This window comes from Lontra canadensis, unplaced genomic scaffold, assembly GCF_010015895.1.
Source record: "Lontra canadensis isolate GAN:19392208 unplaced genomic scaffold, GSC_riverotter_1.0 scaffold83, whole genome shotgun sequence".
In the NCBI taxonomy this organism is placed as follows: domain Eukaryota; kingdom Metazoa; phylum Chordata; class Mammalia; order Carnivora; family Mustelidae; genus Lontra; species Lontra canadensis.
Genome location: NW_022631077.1, coordinates 3,091,941 through 3,114,894, shown reverse-complemented (window position 1 = coordinate 3,114,894; position 22,954 = coordinate 3,091,941). Strand labels below are relative to the sequence as shown.

The 22,954-nt window shown below is 39.1% G+C and overlaps 2 protein-coding genes across 4 annotated transcripts in view; one reads left to right on the top strand and one right to left on the bottom strand.

Moving 5' to 3' along the window:
- NSMAF (neutral sphingomyelinase activation associated factor) overlaps positions 1-7,330 on the top strand; it is a 57,830-nt gene extending 50,500 nt beyond the window's left edge. Inside the window, 8 exon segments of the mRNA XM_032882603.1 lie at positions 1,267-1,334; positions 2,130-2,197; positions 2,624-2,747; positions 4,041-4,124; positions 5,263-5,413; positions 5,807-5,909; positions 6,051-6,160; positions 7,143-7,330. Coding sequence (XP_032738494.1) covers positions 1,267-1,334; positions 2,130-2,197; positions 2,624-2,747; positions 4,041-4,124; positions 5,263-5,413; positions 5,807-5,909; positions 6,051-6,160; positions 7,143-7,237 — 803 coding nt within the window. The 3' untranslated portion in view covers positions 7,238-7,330.
- A 1,152-nt stretch (positions 7,331-8,482) lies between these two features.
- Positions 8,483-22,954, bottom strand: part of SDCBP (syndecan binding protein) — a 37,192-nt gene continuing 22,720 nt past the window's right edge. Inside the window, exons 3-9 of one of the 3 annotated variants that reach the window (XM_032882601.1) lie at positions 22,229-22,307; positions 20,809-20,918; positions 14,645-14,803; positions 12,704-12,879; positions 11,572-11,743; positions 10,737-10,828; positions 8,483-9,633 (exon numbers count right to left, since the gene is read on the bottom strand). In XM_032882601.1, coding sequence (XP_032738492.1) covers positions 9,579-9,633; positions 10,737-10,828; positions 11,572-11,743; positions 12,704-12,879; positions 14,645-14,803; positions 20,809-20,918; positions 22,229-22,307 — 843 coding nt within the window. In that variant the 3' untranslated portion in view covers positions 8,483-9,578. Of the gene's footprint in view, positions 9,634-10,736; positions 10,829-11,571; positions 11,744-12,703; positions 12,880-14,644; positions 14,807-20,808; positions 20,919-22,228; positions 22,308-22,954 lie in introns of all 3 variants that reach the window. The other 2 variants (XM_032882600.1, XM_032882602.1) reach the window with 2 other exon arrangements.

The window sequence follows — 22,954 nt, the reverse complement described above, 5'->3', positions numbered from 1 at the left end:
TCTATGCATATCCTGATCGTCACCCCCAAGGGACCTTCCTTGCTCATATACACACGGTCTACGTTTGGCTGTGTGGGTACTCGGAGGGCTCATCAGCTGCGAGCCAGGCTCCAGCAGGCTCCCCTCTAGCATGGGCACAGAGTCATCTGTTTTGAGAACAGCGTCCTCACATCCTGGGCTGATTTACGGCTTCCCGTAGGATCCCCCAAATTCATAAGCTGCAGTAGACTTTGTGGTGATGACTCAGAAATGCCTGCTAGAAAAGGCATTCTTCAGAGTCAGCAGCACGGTCAGGAAGAGACTCAGAGTTGAGTGTCACCCAGAGGGTAACGTTCAGGTAATGCTGTGTTCACTCGCTGGATTTTGTTTCCAAGCTGAATGCTAGAGAGCGTTTCGGCTTGATGAAGTCAGGACCTGTGTGTATTGGTGTTGCAAAAATGAGGTCAAAATGTTAAATTTTACTATACCAAAGAAATTACTTCAAGCTCATTTTGACCTTTTCGTTATCATGTTGTGAGTTTACAAATTAGGAAATGTGTTAATTGTTTCACATATGGGATGTTCAGAATTCATTGTCATTTCTGCAAGTCTTGGTTCCTAAGAGATTGCTTTTGTACTTTTTCAAGCTTCTGTTAGGAGAGGACATTTTAATCCCTGCTTTATTATTCTTTAGGAAGTCAGTGGTTGCTTCATAAATGCTAATTCAGTTCAGGGGTCGCATACCATAACTGGGCAATTGGTTAAAAAAAATAAATTAAAAAAATATATATATATCTCCCATGATTTTTGTTGTCTTTAAAATTGCTATTTTACTCCCCTTTAACTTTTTTTTTTTTTAAGATTTTCTTTATTTATTTGCGAGAGAGAGCATGAGCTGGGGGAGGGAGAGGGGGAGACAGAAAAGCAGGCTCCCCACTGAGCAGGGAGCCTAATGCGGGACTCAATCCCAGGACCCTGAGATCATGACCTGAGCCAAAGGCAGATGCTTAATTGACTGAGCCAGCCAGGTGCTCCTTCTCTTTAACTTTGAGCTTCTATCAGTGCCTAGGCCTGTTCCAGGTTCAGTCATGCTGAAATGTGAGCAGTGTGCTGGGCCTGGACTGGGTATGCGTTGGTTTCCTTGTCATGAGGTGACAGGTCACCAGATGGGGCCCCAGATCCTCTGGCCTCACCTCCTGCCCCGCTTCCGCTGCCTCCACTGTTGTTTATCCTCTGTAAGGGTCAGGAAATCTTTCTCATATGTCTGCCTTCTCATCATTAAACCAGATTCCACCTTGAAGATGTTCTCCAAGGAATCCAAAATGCTACAAAGAAGTATATCATTTTCAAATATGGTGAGTTCATTTTAATTTTAAACCAGTGATATGATGGAAATTCATGTAGCACTTTGTTTTATACACACATAATGGCATTTCGTTTCTCCCCAAGCAGTTGGGTTTTTCCTGTGCGATGTCTACAAGGTACCTCAGTGACATTACTTCTAAATTCAATTTAAACATTTTTCAGGGTGCTTCTTTTTCAGAATACAGCGATTTTGCTTATAGCCTAGAAAACTAGAAGTGCCAACCAGTAGAATTCCCCTTAATAATTCTTTCCTTTTCTGGAACTGTCAAACTAAACATGTCTGTGTTTTTTAAATAATGTGTGCATTTCTGAGTGGATAGGACCTTGAATTCCAGAAAGCCAATTCTTCTGAAGAAACACATTTTATTGTTAATGTAAACCATCCGAATGGTTTTGAAAGTCCCTAAAGAATTTTGGAAGTTCTCCCTACCTGTGGAAGCCTGTAATCCAGAGAGGCTCCTTGAGAATAACATGCAGCCCACCATCCCCTCAGGATTTACCTGCATGAGGAGTTCGTCCAGCCCAGGGCTGTGGGGGCCCTCCAGAGCCCCTGAACACCCACAGGCTAGATCCATGTGCCCTGGACACACTTACTGGTTTACATTTGGGAAGGAACCTAGCATCTGGAATTAGCCAGTTGAAAAAAAACGCTTCCCAAATAACGAGGAAGGACAGAATAAACAGAATTTAAGCATTAATTTTGGGGGGAGCTTACGAGATAGTTTTAACATGTTAGGGATTTACTAATTATTGTATATAATTATGTCAAACCATTTGTATTTCAGGCTTTATCATCTTGTTTACTTTTGCCAGGAGATGCCACTGTCATAAGTTCTTCGTGGGATAATAACGTGTATGTATCTGAGTGTGCTCCTTGTGTAATTCCACACACGGCATGGCTGTCTTTGTGGACAGAAGGCAGGAAAAGACAGGTCTTCCATTGGTGGGACAGTGCATTGTTTTCGAAAAGGAACAGATATTAGATAAGGCTAGTACTGGCGGCTTTGACTGTGATTGTTTGAATCTAGTAATTTCTCCCACTGGACTCTGTTTTTCTGTTTTAACGTGAGGTGAAAACACAAATGAGCGAGACCTGGTGATTTCTAGTTTCAAAGTCAGATATTGAGTATTTTGGTGTAATAACATTAGAATTGTATTTTGTAATTCTAGTGAGTCTTAGTGTAGAATTAAACAACATAATACTCCTTGAATATGTGTTTAGGAGTCTCCAAATTGAGCTGGAATGCTTTTTAATAGTTCTCCTTCTCTTTTCTGTTAGCTATTTTTACTCTATAGCATTTGCAAGACGCCAGGACACGTTAATGGGACATGACGATGCTGTTAGTAAGATCTGTTGGCATGACAACCGACTGTATTCAGCATCGTGGGACTCCACCGTAAAGGTCTGTATAGATTTTATAACTTAAAATGTTTGGATACTGCAAGTGTTATAAACTGTTGTACACCTGTTTTTAGTGTGCTCCCTCACTTCACTCCTTTTCACAGAGCGTCAGTGATCTGTAAAGATGCTGAATGTTATCGCCTCTGTTTTCCCAACATGTGTACTTCTCAATAGGAAGTTTTCCCGATTTCTGTACTGTGCACTCAACGGGGGGTTGGAATGATGCAGAATTCACAAAACAGAGTTATAGAGAAATAAAGGTGACTTGTGAACAACACAGGTTTGAACTGCATAGTCTGCTTAGACATGGAGTTTTGCTGATAAACACATACAATACTGTAAATTTATGATTTTCTTAACTTTTTTTTCTCTAACTTACTTTACTATAAAACTACAGTATACAGTGCATGTAACACAAAATACATTGGTCAACTCTTTATGTTATTGTAAGACTCCCGGTCAACAGTGACATCTGGGGGGAGTCAAAGTTACATGTAGATTTTCAACTGCATGGAGTAGGGGGTAGGAGATCTTCCCCCCCACATATTGTTCAAGGGCCATCTGTATACAGTAACAGCCCCTCTTATCTCACACAGCCGGAACTAGCAGTTAATCTGTCAATCAGAAAATGTCAAGTTTAAGTGAGGACTCATGAAAAGGGAATGCATTTTATTTCAAGTCAAAACATATAAATGCGTTCATTCATCATTCCGTTGATATGGGGCCATCCTTGCCCTCTTCTTTGGGACCTTACACAACTATCTTGCAAAGACCACACCAGTACTCATCATCCTCCGCTTCCAATTTGCATTTATGTAAAATGAAATCAAGAACCTAAAACTTGTTAGAATTCCTTCAAGAGTTTTTCAGGATTTCCCCCATTCTTATCAATTTTCTTGCCTACACCAAATTTTATTAAGTTTTTTTTATTTTTTTTTTTTTTTTAATTTTAGTAAGTTCTTTGGTGACTTGCCTTTTTGGGTCTTCTCAAACCCTCAGTAGACACAACACTTTTACACTCATGTTTCCTCAGTTTGCACAAAAACCACAGAATACAACAGCAAGTACAGAGGGTAGAAACAGACACACAGGTGCAGCAGACACTCAGTGAGTGCTGTAATGGGAATAAAAACACGAGCGCTGCAGGAAAGGAACTGGAAGCATTTCACAGCTTTATTTTGTTGATGAGTACGTTAACTGGCAATTGGTTGGTCAAGAGTGCTTTTCTTGAATGTGTTAGACATGCTTTCATTCTAATGTTTGCAAATACCTTCTGCAATATATTCCACCTTAGGTGTGGTCTGGTGTTCCTGCAGAAATGACATGCACCAGGAGACAGCAGTTTGACATGCTGGCCGAGCTGGAGCACGACGTCAGTGTGAGTACCAGCCACAGCACTGCTCAAAAGCTGAGCCTGAGTCCCAGGGAGGGTGGTGGCAGTTGGTTTTACCTGTGTTTTTTTGGTTTTGTTTTTTTTCTTTTTCATTTTATTTTGCTTACTGGAGGAGAGCATGGGCTCTCCGTTCTTTTGACTTGACTCTTTGGGTTCCCAAGTCTGCTTTTTTTTTTCCCCTCCAATTTGCCGTTTCCCTGAGAATTAACTACCGTCCCATCCAATTCCCAAAATACCAATTTCTGCGCATGACACTGAATATTTGGATACCCTCAAACTATCTGGGGCATAGATTTTCGTGTTTTCTGACACAGACAGTAGACAGGGCCGTCTGTCCAGCATGACGGCCTCTGAGAGTCTTGGGGGGCACACACAGGCACACATGAGCCGGGAGAGCCACGCTTGTGCAGGCTGCATCTCCCACTAGAGCTGACAGTACTGCCCTTTCCCCAAGGTGCAAATTGATGCCTGACTTGCATGGTCGGCAGATGAGCTGAGGTTGAGAGATATTTATGTAGTCTGTAACTACAGGTGGACATGCAAATACAACCTTGAGATTCCCCCTCCCTTTTCCCAAATCCCTCACATAAGCATGGGTCCACTGTGCTTCAGACCGCCTGGCATCATGGTACAGTTTATAACTCATGGAGGCATCATCCCGAAATGTGTCAATTTTAGACTACGTTCAAACAGCAAATGGGGCGCTTGGGTGGCTGCGTCGGTGAAGCATCTGACTCCTGATTCAGGTTCTGGCTCAGGTCATGATCTCATGGTTTGTGGGCTCAAGCCCCGTGCCCAGCTCCACAGTCAGTGGGGAGTTTACCTGAAAATTCTCTCCCTCTGCCGCTCCCCCCATGCACTCTTGCACCTGCTCTAAAAATTAAAAAATCTTAAAATCCAGCATTGCAGTTACCCTACCAATATTTCCTTTTATTCACTAGCATATGAAGAATTTCATTTTTAAATAATTCAATAGGCAATGTTGAAACACATCTGCAGTAGTCACATCAGTAACACCGTATAGTGGAGTTGAACCTTTATTGTGTCCTGATAGTTGAGTCAGCCTAGGGAAACCGCTAATGACTGTGATTCTAAATGGAATACTTTGTGTTTTCTTCCTTAGGTAGATACAATTAGTCTAAATGCTGCAAGCACACTGTTGGTTTCAGGCACCAAAGAAGGCACAGTGAATATTTGGGACCTCACTACAGCCACCATATTGCATCAGATCCCGTGCCATTCAGGGACTGTATGTGATACTGCTTTTAGCCCAGGTAGTATGATCCTTTTTACTACAGATGATAACTGGGGGAATCAGAATTATTACTTTAAAATAGAGAAGAATGTAAAAAGGAAAACAGTCTGCCGGTAAGTGTCGCCAGTATCTGAGGCTGTTTCAGGCACAGTAACATCTACTCGTGCCATGTGCACCCACAGAAAACCTGTAGTGGACATTAATTCGTCAGCTCCCCAGAGAAATTAAATTTATGCAAATGAACTCACACCAAAGGGTCATCAGCCCAGTGTCTTAGAAGCATTTCAAGGAGAGGAGAGTCATTGGTTAAGTACAGTTAGCTCAAGGAGCCCAAAAGTGAACGTTATGTCAGAGATAAAATGTCAGAATAATCTTCAACACACTTCTGAAGCCATTTTACCTCGTGTTACAGACAGTCGCCATGTCCTCAGCACAGGGGAAGATGGCTGTCTAAACGTCATAGATGTGCAGACAGGAATGCTCATCTCTTCTCTGGCTTCGGACGAGACCCAGAGGTACATTTCCTGAGTTACTAGTGGAGGAGGACATGTACAAACAAGTTCATGATCCTGTCATGTGGGCTTGCTTTGGCAGGGTAATAGAGCCCCTCCTTCATGAGGACTGATCAGATAATCATTTTTAAATCATGTTTGCAGATGCTTTATCTGGGATGGAAATTCTGTTTTATCTGGAAGTCAGTCTGGTGAACTGCTTGTTTGGGACCTGCTCGGAGGAAAAATCAGTGAGAGAATACAGGGCCATGCAGGTAAGCAGTTACGCAGCTGACTTCACCTTTCTTTCTAAAATGCTGAACTCAAACTGCTTTTCCCATCAGGAAGCATACTCTTCCCAGGCAGAAAACACACCATTTCCCTCCACACTGTCAGTGTTCCCCTCCAGCATCTTAGTTGGCCAGGTGGAGTCCTTTGGGACTGAGATTTATGTTGACAAGACATTAGATTCCAAAAAGGAAGTTTTTATATTAACTTCCACATGGAGAATTTAAAACCACAGTAAAAGCTAGAATCGTTTTAAAAATACAAGCACAAAGTTTTAATGAAACCCCAAACAACACAAAAATTACAATGAGAACGATTTTCCTCCCACTACTGACCCCAACCCAACCCCACTGTTTTCCTCCCTGAATGATACGTGTCCTGGAGTTGTGCCCTCTTATTATTGAGAGGGTAGGTTATAGGCATATTAACTATTCTGCCCGTTTGGTTTTTTTCCCACGTTGTATCTTGTAGAGATTCACTGCATTTGCTTACATTTGCATGGTTGCCTCCTGATCATCTGGAAGATTTTATGGTTTTTAATTCTTCTAATAACTACAGTTCTATGTATCTATTTACTTTCTACTGTGACCAATAACTGCCCCCCCCATTCAGTCCTTTGCCTCTGTCACTAAGTTATGTGGTTATTTCCTAACATTATAAAGTGATCTGTTTAGGTCATCCTCAACTTGCTGGCTTTAAGCAACATTTATTTGACTCCTTCCTGCAGAAATGGAATTAGCCAACTTCCACCAGCTCCTGCCTTCTCCTCTCATCCGTGTCCTAACCACTGCAGTAGGAGTATGTTTGCATCCGTTATTTTAGCTTTATGTTTAAGTGGTTTTATTGCTCACAAGTTCCCGATACCAAGCACTTATTTTTAATTTACATACCAATTACAGGATGAGAGATGAACATTTTGGGGGGCCCCTGTTCAACTTACCACCTAACCACAAGGTCTCTTTCTCTTAGGTGCTGTGACATGTATATGGATGAATGAACAGTGTAGCAGTGTCATCACGGGAGGGGAAGACAGACAAATTATGTTCTGGAAATTGCAGTATTAAGTGCCTTTCCTCTCTTGAATGTTAAGTTGAACTCTATTTAATGTATTTTTAAACCAGACTTTTAAATGAACTGGTGAATGTGCAATGATAGAAGTTTGACCACATGAGACATTCGTGGTTTTAAACTTCCTAAATCATGGCAACTTCATTGAAAGCCATTAGTTGCCATCCTCTAAGGCAGACAAAGATAGGACAGTGTTAGGGAGAAAACATTACATTTGAAAGGTGGATGGTCATCCTAGTATGCGGATGGTCAGAAGGTAGGTTTGGATGGCAAAGAGAAGTAGCTAAGAGATACTAAACTAAGATGGGAAAACTTTCAGGAAACACTGAACAATTCTGAATTTTCCAAGAAAACGTGCAGTATTCTCTACTTCTGAGTCACTCTATTTTGTCTTCCTAATCTAAGAATTGCTGCCCACTGGGTTTTTGGGTATGTGTTTTCTTGGAGTGGTTACTTTGTATAACCTACTGTCCTCAGATTCTAAGAACCTGGGGAATGATTAGCAATTAAGTTTATTGTGTATAGGAATGGTTTATTTCATTATAGCTATTAAATGCTCATCTTTTCTACATTAAAAATATTTTTCTGTAATGAAAGCAGTTTTCATTTTCTTATTTAAATGATTACCAAGACTAGTAGTACCTTTTAAGAAGTTCAAGTATTGTTCCTTCTAGAAAACCATAAAATGACAAGAATGTCATTCATTCTTATATTTTTGGAACCATCCTCAGACTCAAATCTAGGTAATTAGGTAGGTAAACCGGGAACCCCTGTTTGGGGTGCTTTTCAAAATTTCAACAAGGTAAACTGTAAAGCCACACTACTGACCTCCTTTTATATTAGGACAATGTTTTTAAAGGCTGTAGGAGAGTTTTATCTTGTAGGCTGTATGATATGGGGGGAAATGACCCAGGGTAACAGTCTGCAAAGTCAGTTTTAAGTGTCATTGGACATGACTTGGTCCTAGGTATTGCAGAGAGCACCCACGGCCTCCGTTGAGTTCCTGATGCTCAGCCTTAAGTGTGCAGACTGGCCACCTGCGGTTCCCCGGCGGAAGCATTCTTCCTGACACACCTCCTCTCTCGGTACAGACGGCTTTTCTCAGGGCCTCTGGATGCTCACTGCTGCAGGAGACGATTCCCACAGGCCCAAGCTGTGAACTTCATGCGCCCGTTCTCTAAGTCATGCACAAGTTTGGTGAAGGGCACTGACAGCTTTTAAATGATGCAACAGACTAAAAGTCCACTTTATTTATACATATTTAATTAAGATGAAATAGGCATAAACCATAAAGAAAAAAATCGGGATAAAGTGTCACTTCCATTTTGTAGGGAGGGGTCAGGAAATGGAACAGATTACCTGGGAAACATCCTAAGACCACCCCAAAGCAGTGAGGTTACAGAATGTTAAAGACAAAATTAGGTATTATTCCACTTAATCTACAAATGAATAAAAAGAGTCAAAACTTTATCCTATGTGGTATAAGAATTTTTACATTTAATATATAGTGAATCATTTCTCAAAGTAATACCGGTAAGTTTTAGAAGAAAGAAATTTCCATTACACAATTGACTAGAAAATCTCAAATGCAACTAAGCAGCTATGGTATAGCTCAGTATGTACCATTACATTGTTCTGGGCTAGTGTACATTTCAGTTTAACACAGAACTGCATTTTGGGTTTTAGAAAGGCAGCAATAGTTATATTTTGGCTTTTATTCTAGATGCTTAACACGGTTAAGGCGACAGTTGAAGCATATTAAGTAAAGGTAGTTACAATTAAATGATGATCAACACAATCTCTAGCAACCTACATACACTGTATAATGCTTACATGGAATGAAACCAGTGTACTTAATTGGTATTTTACACACACACACAGAACTAAAAAAACATCAAAAGCAGTCATTCTACATGTACTATGGTTACACATTAAAAATGCAATTACACCACAGAACTAAAGTAATATGAACAGCACTACTTGGTATTTTAGATAAAGGTGATTGGTTCTAACACAGAGCTAAGCCTGTATCAGTCATTCTAATCATAATGGCTTGTAAAAGCATCGGGTTTCCAGTAGAGAAACTACTCAATGAAAATCAGTTAAAATCTGTCCAAAGTTTCACATCAGTAAAACCAGGATAAGGCTACAACAATCTTGAAGTGTGAACAAGATATCCAATCAAGACAGTAAGATTCCCAGCCATAATGTAAGACAGAAAGGTCTTCATGCAGCATATGCTCTCTGGCTCCTAGAAAGCTTCATGTGCATAATAGAAAGTTAAGTTGCCCAAGAAGTAAACTGGAGTTCAGTGAAGTTTCCATTGTGCCATGACTTTTAAACCTCAGGAATGGTATGATCCATCAGGCTTTTCATAATGCTTGGTGCCATCCTATGAGAGAGTCACTTTATTAAACAGTGTGGTTTGGGTTTCTTTTTTCAAAAAGGCTATGCTAATCCAAAAAAATGCCCATTCAAATTCAGCACTTTCTAGCATCAAGTGGGACTGTGGGGAAAGGGAAGGGTTTTTGTTTTTGTTTTACATGAGTTCAGACCTAGGAATGTCAGGGGAAATCTAGTCTCAGGGGAAATCCATCTGTTTGCAAATATAGCCAGTGTGAAACACCATCTGCACCTTCGCTAGAAAAGTAAGATAAGATACAAGTAAGAGCTCATATATTAAAGCTGATGACTAAAAACAAGGAAAATGACAACAATGTTATGAACCGGGAGGGACATGGTTAGGGGGAACCTGTCACTGTTTTAAGAGAACTTGAGAACAAGTAGTCTTGACTGTAACACTTCCCTTTTCTTTCTACCCAGAAACTGAAAAATTTTATTAAGGTATTATGTTTTTAATCTTTTAAATCTTATTTCCACAGGCAAGATAGATTCTGAAAGAAGGATCTAAGTTGGCTTGGCATAAACAGCTATGATAGAAGCCAGGATTTTAAAAGTTCTAGGGAAGGTAACAGTACTTGCTGCCTCTCTTCTATTCCCCCACTCAGAGGTGTCCAAACCTCCTTTCTGAGGCCCATCAGAGCACCACACCCATATCCCTGCATGCCTCTACCTACCTCCTCAGATGCTTTCGGAATAAAAGCATTACTCCTAACATCCCACAGACAAGAATTCTCCAACATGAACCACCAGAATAGATTTCTACTGAGCAGAGAAGCTGTAGGCAGAGTGCAACTGCAGTCCCATTTTGCTGAATGCTAAAATGAAAGCCTGCCCACTTTTACTCATATACCTCTTTTCAACTAGAAAATGTCAACATTTCGGAAGTGTACGGTGAAATTTATTCAGTACTTGCAAAGTTGTGAGAGATCGTCCTTACCTACCAATTCCTCTGATTTAAATAAGTAACTTCAGATTTCTAGGTAAATACCATGTCATCCCTTAAGTAAAAGAACCAAAGATTTGAGACTTAATATAAGCACTGTACCTTAACTCGAAAACCGTAAGAATCTAACTGAAGTACTGTCTACTTACCGTTTAATAATATGTTCAAAGATAAAAGCAGGCATGATTGTAATAGTAACTACAGTCTCAGATGTTGACAGTATGTCTGCAATTTGAGAATCCTGTTGGAAACATGTAATAAAAATTATTAAGGCTTTATTTCAAAATATGAAAGTATGTTATTCTTGGTAAATATGTATGTCCTCTTACATCTTGCTAAGATCTCTAAAATCTGACCCTTGATATTTGTCATTTTTTCCAGTTTCTTTTACCAAGTTTAATTCTAGAGAGTAACAATTTTATAGATGGAAACAAAACTGCTATGTTAAACTGAGTAAATATTTTAGCTTAAAGAATCAACTTTTCATTACTTAAGATGAAATAATTTTCCATACAATACTACCCCTCAATTAAATGGTGCAGTGTTAATCAAGTTTATGAAATGAACACGTCTTAATGAAAACCTTTATACCTTAAAATAGGAATCTATAGAGGAAAAAAACAAGGTACTAATACAAACAGAAACTACTACTCATCTTCTACCATTCCTAGGTTGAAAAAGCTGAGCAATCATTCATTCAGAATGTCACCAAAATCTTCAATACCTACGTCTCTACAGAATTCTAGTTCAAGGGACTGCTAAGATCATAGAGTCAAGCCCTTTGCTACAGGAATGTTAATTCCAAAGAGCCTTAAGTAATTCCTTTGGCCTGAGAGCACAGCCAGAGCCCCAGGTTCCCATCACCCATCTCCCCACTGAGTTTCTATTTTGGGGGTCAAGATGAAAATACCACTGAAACAGACAAATGGAAAAGACAGTTGCTAAAATAAAACTTCAGCACAAGACACGAGTTCTATTCCTTACCTTCAGCCCAATGACATTCTGCCCATTGACTTCACAGATGTTATGTTCTGTGAGAAGACCATTTCTGGCTGCAGAACTATCTTTCACTATGGATGTTATCTTTCCATTTTTAAAGATAAAGCCAACATGTCCAGTACTATCCTTATGCATGGTAACTGTCCGTTCAAAGGGCCTGCAAACATAATGGACTAAATTAAAAATGTCCTTCTTCCTATTGGTCCAAGTTACTCTTTTAAAGTTTCCTTAGATATAAAGTAAATTCGGTGTTCATCTACAAAATGTTTACTAAAAATACCTACCATGTGTGAGGAACTGGAAACAAGGTTATATAAAACCTAAGTTTAACTGAGAAGAATAAAAATCCAAAAGCTAACTGTGACTTAATACTTATTACGGTGCAAGAAAATAAAGGCCCTTATTTCATGCACCTAAATATTTAGGTTATAAACTAACTGCTAAATAAAATATTTTATCTTCCCACTTTGACAACTAGAGAGTCTATAGCCACCCAAAAAAGCCAGATTTGGTTTTTAGAACTCGTACACCACTTGGGAGTTGTGCAGGAACCCTGGCACTGTCTGTGTCCATCCTATGACGGATGTTTAAGCAGCAAACTGGGAAGCAAGGCCAGAGATACCATCCTGTTAACTTTTCCAAGATTGGTTTTTTATGATCTAGAGAGACAGAAAGTAACGTCTTAGAGGATGAATTTCGTAAGCTCTGAAATAAGATCTACAAAACCAGAATGCAATAAAAAAAAAAAAAACAAAAACCACAAAAACTATGGGGCGCCTGGGTGGCTCAGTGGCTTAAAGCCTCTGCCTTCGGCTCAAGTCATGATCCTGGGGTCCTGGGATCGAGCCCCACATCAGGCTCTCTGCTTCACAGGGAGCCTGCTTCCTCCTCCTCTCTCCCTGCCTCTCTGCCTACTTGTGATCTCTGTCAAATAAATAAATCTTTAAAAAGAAAACTATGTAAGAAGAATCTGCAACACACAAATTGACAGATAAGACTGATCAGTAAGGTGATAATCTTCTGCATCAAAGTATTATATCCACAGAATCTTAAAAGCCCAAGAAAATGGAAAACTAGTCTTGAATCTCCATTTGAACTGTCTCTCTCGTCAACATACCTGTCACGAACAGTCATAGTAATCTTCTCTCCAAAAGCCTGTTTGAGTACCTTGTGTGCTTTATCAGAGCTCCAGCCTGCACAGTTTTCCCCATTGATCTGGAGTACTTGGTCCCCAAATCTCAGACCAACCAATGAGGCTGGAGAATTTGCCTGGACCAGCTGAACAAATATGCCCTAGAGAATAATAAAATAACTTTGGTCACTTACCACTGTTATGATATGGTTTAAAAATGCCAGAAAGTTAGGAATCTACTCTAGTAAAGAGAGAAACTACATGAATGTATGTTGTTACTCCCAAAAAGGAAACTGAAAATTTTATCAAGACAGTGACCCCAAGAAATAAGGCAAAAATGTACTATCTCACTAGTAATTCCAACCTCAAATCATGACCCACCACCCACCTGACCAACCTTAATCATCCCCTTTGTCTTGGAATAAAAAGTCTAAGGAAAATAAAGTAGGACTGCCATAATAAATGTAAGCTTCTATGAGTCTGGTAGAATATAAAAGAGGTACTGGCACATGGCTTTTGTTTAGGGGGAAAGTGAGTCTATGGTTAGAAATTTCATGATTTCTTTTAGTTTAAAAAATGATAATTTAGTGTAAGGTCATAACTCTCCTTACAACTGAAGGACTCCTTAACCCATTTGCTAATTAGATAAATAAGATTAGAGTTTATTTAACAGCCTAAAAAGGTGGGTACATTCAATACCACTTGTTCTTAGAAGGAATCCACTATGAAATACAGAAAACTCAAGTTTAGTCAATGAAGAACTATATCCACGTGGATATTTATCCTTCTATAAACTCCCAATCTCAGATGTTGAAGAAAATGTAAAAGTATAAAAGAAGAGTAAAGTTGGTAAAAAAACAAAGCATCTACAAAGTTGGACCCTTTCTATCCTCCTAGGTTCAGACATGCCCTATGTCTTACAGTTTACTTCAGGGTAGTACTGAAAACCAGAAGGCACCATGTAAAATGGTCAGAGCAACTGAGTTTTGGCCAAATGGAGAAATCCACTGCAGGGGTAACTGCATTGGAGATAGGGGCCTATGAAGAGTGTCTTGTCTTTTAAGACAAAGGAAGGAGCAGAGGAGAAATCCTGGCAGATGGGCAGCATATATTATTCACTGAAAAGGAAGGGAGAGCAGTAAAGTCAGGGCCACTGATGCCCTCAGCTCTCTGGGTAGGCAGTCTGGGTTGGGGCTTCCTTAAGATCAGCCTCAGCCATTTACCAGTGTGGGATACTCACTGTCATTTTCTGTGTGAAAAAGCTAGATGCACTGAGCTAATAAGACTTAAGATTAATAAGAAATCCATGAGGTAATACCTAAAACCACAAATCGGGATAAAGACTCAGCACATCCCTAACAATCCTAAATGCCTCCTAGGAGAATAACCCTATTTAATTTCTTCAGTATGGTGAGGTTAAGAGGGAGAGTAATTACAAAGGTAAAGGAACAGCTGCCCTAATTAGAAAATCACTTTTACTCAAAAAAATGACCTATTAAATCAAAATGAAGGATGGAAATAATAAACCTGCAAACCCACTTCACAAGTTAAATGATCATTATTTAATTTAAAAATACACACCATTAATGGACACCAATTCTCACTGGTCAGTCTCTTAACATCATATATGATGCCCTATTTGGATACCGTAATTTTACTTGTAGAAACTATAATACATGAAGACCAGTGAACTTCATTCCAGAAGACTCAAAAAAAATTCATTTAAAGGTAATGAAGTACCAACCTGCCTCTTCACAATAAAGCATCTCCAAGTAGAAAATTTTAAGTTAGCAGATTTAAAATGATCTTGATTTTAAGTTCAGTATTATAATTCATGAAAACATTCTCACTGTAAATTATTCTAAGAGTGATCACTTAATATCTCAAGCTATTTGGACAAACTAAAATAGAATGAAAAATACTTACATTATCTATTGATTTAAGCCTGAGCCCAATTTTTCCATCTTGATCCTTACACAAAATGACTTCACGAATCCCTTGCTTAATTTCTGCTCTACGAATTCCAACATCATTACCAGTTACAGGAGCCACCATATAGTTCATACTGGAAGGTCTTGCTACCAACTGCTAATAAAAACACACACAATGTGTCAATACTTAGAAACATTTTAATTAACTCGAATATACTCAGTTGTGGTTTCTCAGTAATCTGCATACTGTTACCCTCAGATAAAGTCTGATTTACCCAAAAAGGACCCTAGTTTTTATTCATTCTTTTTTTTTTTTTTAAAAGATTCTTTTTATTCATTTGAGAGAGAGAGATAGAGCATGAGCAGGGGAGAGAGGCAGAAGCAGGGGGAAAGCAGACTCCCTGCTGAGCAGAGAGCAGGTTGCAGGTGCTCAACCATCTAAGCCACCCAGACGCCCCTTATTTACTAATTCTTAAGGAAATTTATCACCTCCAATAGATTCAATGACTTACCTTTTGAATTCACTAGTATTTGCTTCATGTATGCTTTAGCTTATTTCCACTCAAATGTATTATCCTCGAGCTTAAAGGCCTTATCATACTTCTGAAACTCACACATTTTCCAGAGGGTTCTTTTATATGTGGTCTGATCTTTATTAGCCATCTACTGACTTTCAGCATTTCTTTAAGAGGAGGAACCTTCTTACACCTCACAGTGCCACTTTGAGAATTAAAACTGCACGTTTACATGAGTGCTGACACACACAAGACAGGATAATACATTCCTCGTTCTCTGTAATGAACATTTTATGGATTAACCAATTATATGCACAAACTAGAATGACCAAGAACAAGCTATACAAGGGAAGCATGGCAGGTACCATGCTGCCAATTTTTCAATTTTCTCAAGTTTTCTTGACCAAAACTGCTTTTTAAAGTGAACCCCTTTTCTCAACCAAAAAGATAGTGAGGGAAGAGCTAATCAAAGACTTCTTCACTGGAATCTGTCAAAAAAACCTCTGACCTACCTAAGAGCTGTGATGCTCAGAGCAGCAATAATAGGGAAAGAGGAACCTCAACTACATAATCACTACAGATGGCAAATTTTTGTTCAGAATTCATGGTAATTATGATAGCATATTCTAAAGCTGATAGTCTAACAGGAATAATGTACACACACAATTACACTAGAAATCAGAATGTAATGCCAGAAAAGTATTACTTGTGAGATTACAAAGTTCAAAATAGAAATGACTACAGCTATAAGAAACAGAGGAAAAATAGGTAATGGGATAGAAACAGAAAAACTTTATTTAGCAAATGAATTACTTAGTTTAGGTAGAATACAGAACAAAGGGTTGAGGGGGCTTTGGAGTGGGTTTTACTTTTGGAAAATATTTTTTCCAGCAGTTATTTTTTTTTTAAGATTTTATTTATTTATTCGACAGTCAGAGATCACAAGTACGCAGAGAGGCAGGTGGAGAGAGAGGAGGAAGCAGGCTCCTTGCCGAGCAGAGAGCCCGATGTGGGGCTCGATCTCAGGACCCTGAGATCATGACCTGAGCCGAAGGCAGAGGCTTTAACCCACTGAGCCACCCAGGTGCCCCTCCAGCAGTATTTTTTTTTTTTTTAAGATTTTATTTATTTATTTGACAGAGAGAGATCACAAGTAGGCAGAGAGGCAGGCAGAGAGAGAGAGGAAGGGAAGCAGGCTCCCCGCTGAGCAGAGAGCCCGATGCGGGGCTCGATCCCAGGACCCTGAGACTATGACCTGAGCCGAAGGCAGAGGCTTAACCCACTGAGCTACCAAGGCGCCCCAGCAGTATTTTTAAGTACCTGACTTACTAAGTGTTCTTCCTTATTATGACCAACACCACATTACCACTGTCCCCTTTCCCCATGCAACTATTTCTGGTAAAGGCTACTAAAATAACCTAGATCATCTTCCTGATTCTCCACAGAGCAAGCACAGAAATCTTTAAAAAAAGAAAAAAGGAAAGAAAAGAAAAGAAATCATTATGATCAGACCACTCTCTCCCAATTCCTTACACCATGGTTTACAAGGCCAGAGAGCACCTGGTCCCCACTACCACTCCAATGCCATCTACTGCCATGTCCTGCCTTGTTTCCTCTGCTAGTCACACACATCTAGTCTCCAGTCCACGAAGTTCATTTCTGCCTGAAAGCCTTCAGGTTCTGTCTATACTGTACAGAATGTTTTCCCACCAGACATTCACATGCCTTATTCCCTCATTTCACTCAGTTCTCTATTCATATGTCAACCCCTCAGGGAGAACATATATACTCCCTATATCGATATATAGCTCTAGCATTTTATTCACTTACTCTTCTTCCACTTGGTTCATGTCATAAGCACTGGTTTATTATTTGTCTACAATATGACTTTCACTAGTGTGTGTCCTGGGGAAGGGGGCACTGCTGTGGTTCACTATAGTATCTACCGCACCTGGCCCAGTGCCAGGAATGTGTCGGTTCTTAAGCTACTGATTGTCATCTCTACTCACACAGTGCCATGGGAGACAACACACTGAAAGGGGTTTTACCTTAAAGGATAAAAAATATATGCTTTGAATGAGCAACCAAATACATGATGCAGTTTCTTCCAAGGCCCAAATAAAAGGTATCAACCAAGGTGTGGCCATGGGAATGGTTCCTCTCACTGTTATATCTAAACACACACAAAACTTTTGCATCCTGTCCTGACAGGAGTGTGAAGGTCTTATTTAAGAGGGAGGAAGGCCTCCACTGGGGAACACGCTTCCCCTGAATTAGAAGATCATCACCTGAATGTTTTGGATTTTATATGCCACTGAAAAGGCAAGAGGAGATTACTGAACGGGCTAGTGTGATTAATTCTAGTAACCAAGAAGAAACTGGGTCACTACTAGAAAATGGATTCTAGACTATATTTGGAATCCTGGAGGGTCTCTGAGGTGCCTTTTAGGTCTTCCATGTTCAACAGTAAAATTAATTAAAAACAGTAACAGACTTCTGCTTATAGTCGTAATAGAGCCAGGCTTACCCTCCTGCTATAAATAACTAAAAATTTGGAAAAATAAAAGGCAAAAATTTTTGAACACTGGGTATTAGGCAAGGTAGGGCAGTAATCCCTGACAGAAAAGAAACGTGAGGTGAGCCCTTTCATCGCCTGGCCTTCTACCCAGACCACTATCTGGACTAGAACACAGAAGTACAAATCTCAAGCAGAGCATTGTGCTCTTCTAAGCTGAGGAGACAAAAATCAGGAAGGATGAAGCAGCTAGTAAAACAGCAAGAATTTTCAGGGATGAGTCCCATGAAGGAGAGAGCTAAGCTATACAGAGAAAAAGCTCCAGAAATCTGTATACAGGTCTCCTGGAACCCTCTGCTAAATACTAATCTCTGTATCTGTGAGGTAAAGCTCCAGAGGCCAGGCAAAGTACATGCAGGAAGCTATAAGCTGAACCTTCCTTGCAGATCACACAGGGTTGGGAGACATCCAAGGTCCTATCAGCAAAAGCGGTGTGCTCACTGAACACCCAGGGCCTTCAGCAGAGAACCCAAGGGGACACTCATCTTGAGTAATGGGGGTACGATAACCCTACAATAAAAGCAGCTTCAGACCTACCCTAACAACGTGTAAAATCAAGCCTCAGAAGGACCAAGCTGATGTATGTGACTTAACTGCTTGCCAGAACAAGTGCGGACACTCTTTAAAGACATAATCTAGCATCTAAAAATGTAAAATTCAGTGTCCCATTCTGATTTAAAAAGAATTGGTGGCATGTGAACAAACAGGAAAATGTAATCTACAATAAAGAGAAAAATCAGTTAACAGAAATTCAGAAATAACAGATCAGAAAATTAGCAAACTGGGATTTTAAAAGTTACTATAAATTTGCTCAGTATGCTCAAGGACTTAAAGCCAGATGAAACATCTAGGGAAGAAAAATACAGTAGGTGAAATGAAAAATTCACTATATAGAAACAGTTAATAGAACCAGCAACAAAATAAAAACTAAAGAAAAAGCAAGATGCTTAAGAAGGAGATTATGACACTTCAAAATGGTTTAGGTCACCCCATGAGGTATTAAGAAAAGACCAGCTCAAGGTGGTCTTGAGGGCAAACGGGATAAAGAATGTGTAACAACATTGGGGAGGGTATGTGCTATGGTGAGTGCTGTGAAGTGTGTAAACCTGGCAATTCACAGACCTGTACCCCTGGGGATAAAAATATATGTTTAGACAAAAAAAAAAAAAAAAAAAAAAAAAGAATGTATAATAGACAAAGGGAGTCATAATACTAACTACAGCCTCATGAACAGTTACCAAAATAAGTATCCCAGTAGCCATGACTACTTCTTTGATTGTACCTGTATATTTTCTGTAAGTAACAATTTTTTTGTTCCTCTATACCTCCTTTGCTGTAAATACATGAATTTTTTATAGCAGTGAACTTTATACTTTGTCTTTACATCAAAAATATTCAGCTGAGAATGTGAATACTAAGGGGTAATTAATATTGCACAGTAACTGATACCACAGGCCACTGCCCAGAGATGGCTATGATAACTGGCACTGCCCCATTCTGGCATAAGGGTAGGAGTACTTCATTACAGCAGAGGTAATTGGCTTGGTTTTGTATACCCCTAGGTTAAAAGTTACTTTTGTATTTCTAAAACATTATAAGCAAACAAAAGAAACAAAAACAAGAATACGCAACAGAAACCATGTGTGACCAGCAAAGCTTACAATGGTTACCATGAGGTCCCCCTTAACAGAGAGTGGGCTGAAACCTCAATTTTACCAAGAATTGCATCTTTTAAAGGGAAACTATGCAGTTATTGCTGTCATTTGAACTTAAAAACTGTGTGGATACAAGGCAGTGCTGTGTATTAAGCTACTTTTTGTCAGCTCCAAACCCACCTAGACTGTACGGGGTGATGATGGGGCTTGTGCAAAAGATATGTGCAAATTACATAATCCTTTGTCAGCAGATTTCTGGTTAGCATCCAGCACAGGAGGCTGGAAGGCTGGAGGAGGACAACTACGTTGTTCTTTCCTCTTTGTTTCCAGCCTATCAGCTCTGCCTGGGCCTCACCCTTAGCCCTGATGGAAGCAGTTGATTCCATTCTCCAGCTTTTACTGCCACACTTCCAGAACCAGCCTTGCTTGCAACCTCTCAAAGGTACCAGTACTGACAGCAGTGTCTACTCCTCCAAGGTGTGATGAGGCCCAGCTCCAAGGGGCCCTTCCCCCAAGCTTTTAGGTTCTAAAAACTCCAAATTCTTCCCTGTGTCACTCCAGTCCTAGAAGGAGCACCAACTTTTCTGCAATTACATCTGTCTTCCATGCCTGCGTTTTTAAATTCTTCAACCTTTTTGCCTAATTTCTTAAATTATTTCTGTTGACATACCTACTATCTACCAAATGGGCCCTAATAAAAGCAAGTTTTCAATAATATTTGGTAAGTAATACTAGGTACTGTATTAAGCACTGGGGTTATGGCAATGAGATAGCTATTGACCCTGACCTTCATGTTTTCATTATATTTATAATAAGTACTATAAAATGTCATGGCCTTCCAACAAGGAGGCTGTTAAAAGATACATTATATTTTAAAGCCTAGAATTTGGGGGTCTTTTATAGGGAGCTTTAGACTTTGGAATGTTAAAAGATTATGAGCAAAAAAAAAAAAAAAGATATGACAGAACTATACTTCAGAAAGATTAACCCAGCAGCAGCTTAGTACTGTTTGCTATAAGAAGTTACTAGAGAAAACTTAAGAGATGACTGTGATAATCCAGGTTAGAAGTACAGAAACCCAGAAGAGGGTTACAGTAGGACTGGAATGGATAAAGTGAATACAAGAAACATGGGGAGGACAGAATCACTAGGTCTTAGTAACTGAATAAATGCAGAAGACTAAGGAGAATGGACTAGTCCTAATAAATCTTTAACTCCTAATAAATTAGAAGAGTAGTAAAAGGTTAAAAGAAAGTAAATCATTAAGAAGTGATATTCAGAAGGCAGTCTAAAATTAGAAAAGAGAGAGCAATGCTAAAGTTATAAATTTGTGAGTTAATCATGAAGAGGAAAGCTTCTGTCTATGTCTAAAATATGATTTTATACAATTCAAAATTAAGTACAGTATACGTACCCCCTGAACTGGTGCTCCAGGGACCACGGCCATATTTGCACGGATTTCTTCTTCATTTAAACTCAGGCCCATGTACTGGGAGAGCTCCGGATACAATTTAGGATAGAGATCTAATATGAATGAATTAAAAATTAGAACATTTAAAATGAACACTGTTGTTATTATGGGCTTCTATTTGTGTTAAAAAATTACATTTATTTTATAAAAGCTAAAATGAATCTAAATAAGCAATTTGGAAAATCGTCTCCTTATCTCAGTAATGGTAATTAGAAATAGAAAATACAGAAAGTTTAGTCAAGATGGAAATAATTCTTCCAAATAAATTATCTTGTTTTTCTTTTTTCCTAAAATAAACCTATTTTGATTAGGAATTTCATAAGCATACCACTGATTGTCCACCTCAGATCTGACTAAAATGTTTATTGTCAAGTCAGCAACTTTACAACTCATTTAATAAATGCGGCTATGAAATGATTCCTCTGAACTACAAAAAAAAAAAAAAAAACCAAGGCTTGTAAAAGTGTCTATATTTAGTATCTTACCATTTAAAAAAAAGTTAACCACATTCTAATGAAATCTTAGAAACAGTATACTTAAATATTAACAGTACTTAACTTAGTTCTTTTTTACATGATTTGTGACTTAAAATGAATTTTCTAAAAGAATGTTATCAATAGTTATATCTGGCTATAAAATCCTATTTAATACTTTTTATCTTAAGTCATATTATTTAGGGGCTCTGTCCTAAATCCCTATAAACTTAGAAGGAAAAGGAACCAACGAGAAGTATATGGAGACCTAATAAAGATTCCAGAATTTGGGAAGCTCCCCCAGAGGTGGTGGTTGGAAACTTCAAAACCCACCCTCACCCCACAATGATGGAGGACAGTTGAGAAGTTCAAGAGCAGTAGCATGGGGCACAGTTCACATACACGGTTTCTTCATAAATCAATCAGTCTAAGTTAGGGACTTATGAGGGTTGGTATTTAACTGAATTCACTTAATTCTGATTAAGTTATAAAAACCTATCTTCATATTCATAGTTCACTTTCTTGATTAAAGGGTTTTTTTTTTTTTAAAGATTTTATTTATTTATTTGACAGAGAGAAAGATCACAAGTAGGCAGAGAGGCAGGCAGAGAGAGAAGGGGAAGCAGGCTCCCTGCTGAGCAGAGAACCCGATGCGGGGCCCGATCCCAGGACCCCGAGATCATGACCTGAGCCGAAAGCAGAGGCTCTAACCCACTGAGCCACCCAGGTGCCCCGATTAAAGGGTTTTTAAGTAAACATTTTTTTCTATTACTAGAACTTTTAACCACATATTTTATGCTGCAGGTTAAAAAAAACCTTGGATTCCCTATTTTAGTAAAAGAAGACTTAAATATTTTCAGTTCAAGAATGAACCCAAAATATAAACCTACTTCCATCTTGAGAGATGGGAGCAGAAGCTTCAGACAAAATTGCTGGGTTGGCAGGGTTTGCGGAAAAGGCAGTTTGAGCCTGAAAAAGAAAAGAAGAAAATTCTAACAATGCTATATATATATATATATACTTACTTAAAAGTCTTATATAATTTGTAAGTTAAGTTTAGTACTTTTTTTTTTTTTTAAAGATTTTATTTATTTATCTGACAGCCAGAGATTACAAGTGGACAGAGAGGCAAGCAGGGAGAGAGAGAGGGGAAAGCAGGCTCCCCGCTGAGCAGAGAGCCCAATGTAGGGCTACATCCTAGGACCCTGAGATCATGACCCGAGCTGAAGGCAGAGACCCAATCCACTGAGCCACCCAGGCGCCCCAAGTTTAGAAATTCTAAAAAGAAACTTAAACACTGAAGTCTTATTCAATAACGCTTAATTCTGGGGCGTTAGGGTGGCTCAGTCAGTTGAGCATCTGACTCCTGATCTCAGCTGAGGTCCTATCTCAGGGTCTGAGATCCAGTCCTGTATCTGTTCCCGCTCAGGGAAGAGTCTGACTGAAGTTTTCTTTCTCCCTCTCCCTCTGCTCCTTCCCCCCAACTGCTTGAACTTGCTCTTTCTCTAAAATAAAGAAGTAAATTTTTTTAAAAAATTTAAACAATAGTTTAATTTATAGTTTAATAAATTAGTATTTTCAAAATGCACTGTGAAATATATGACTGTACATTTTAT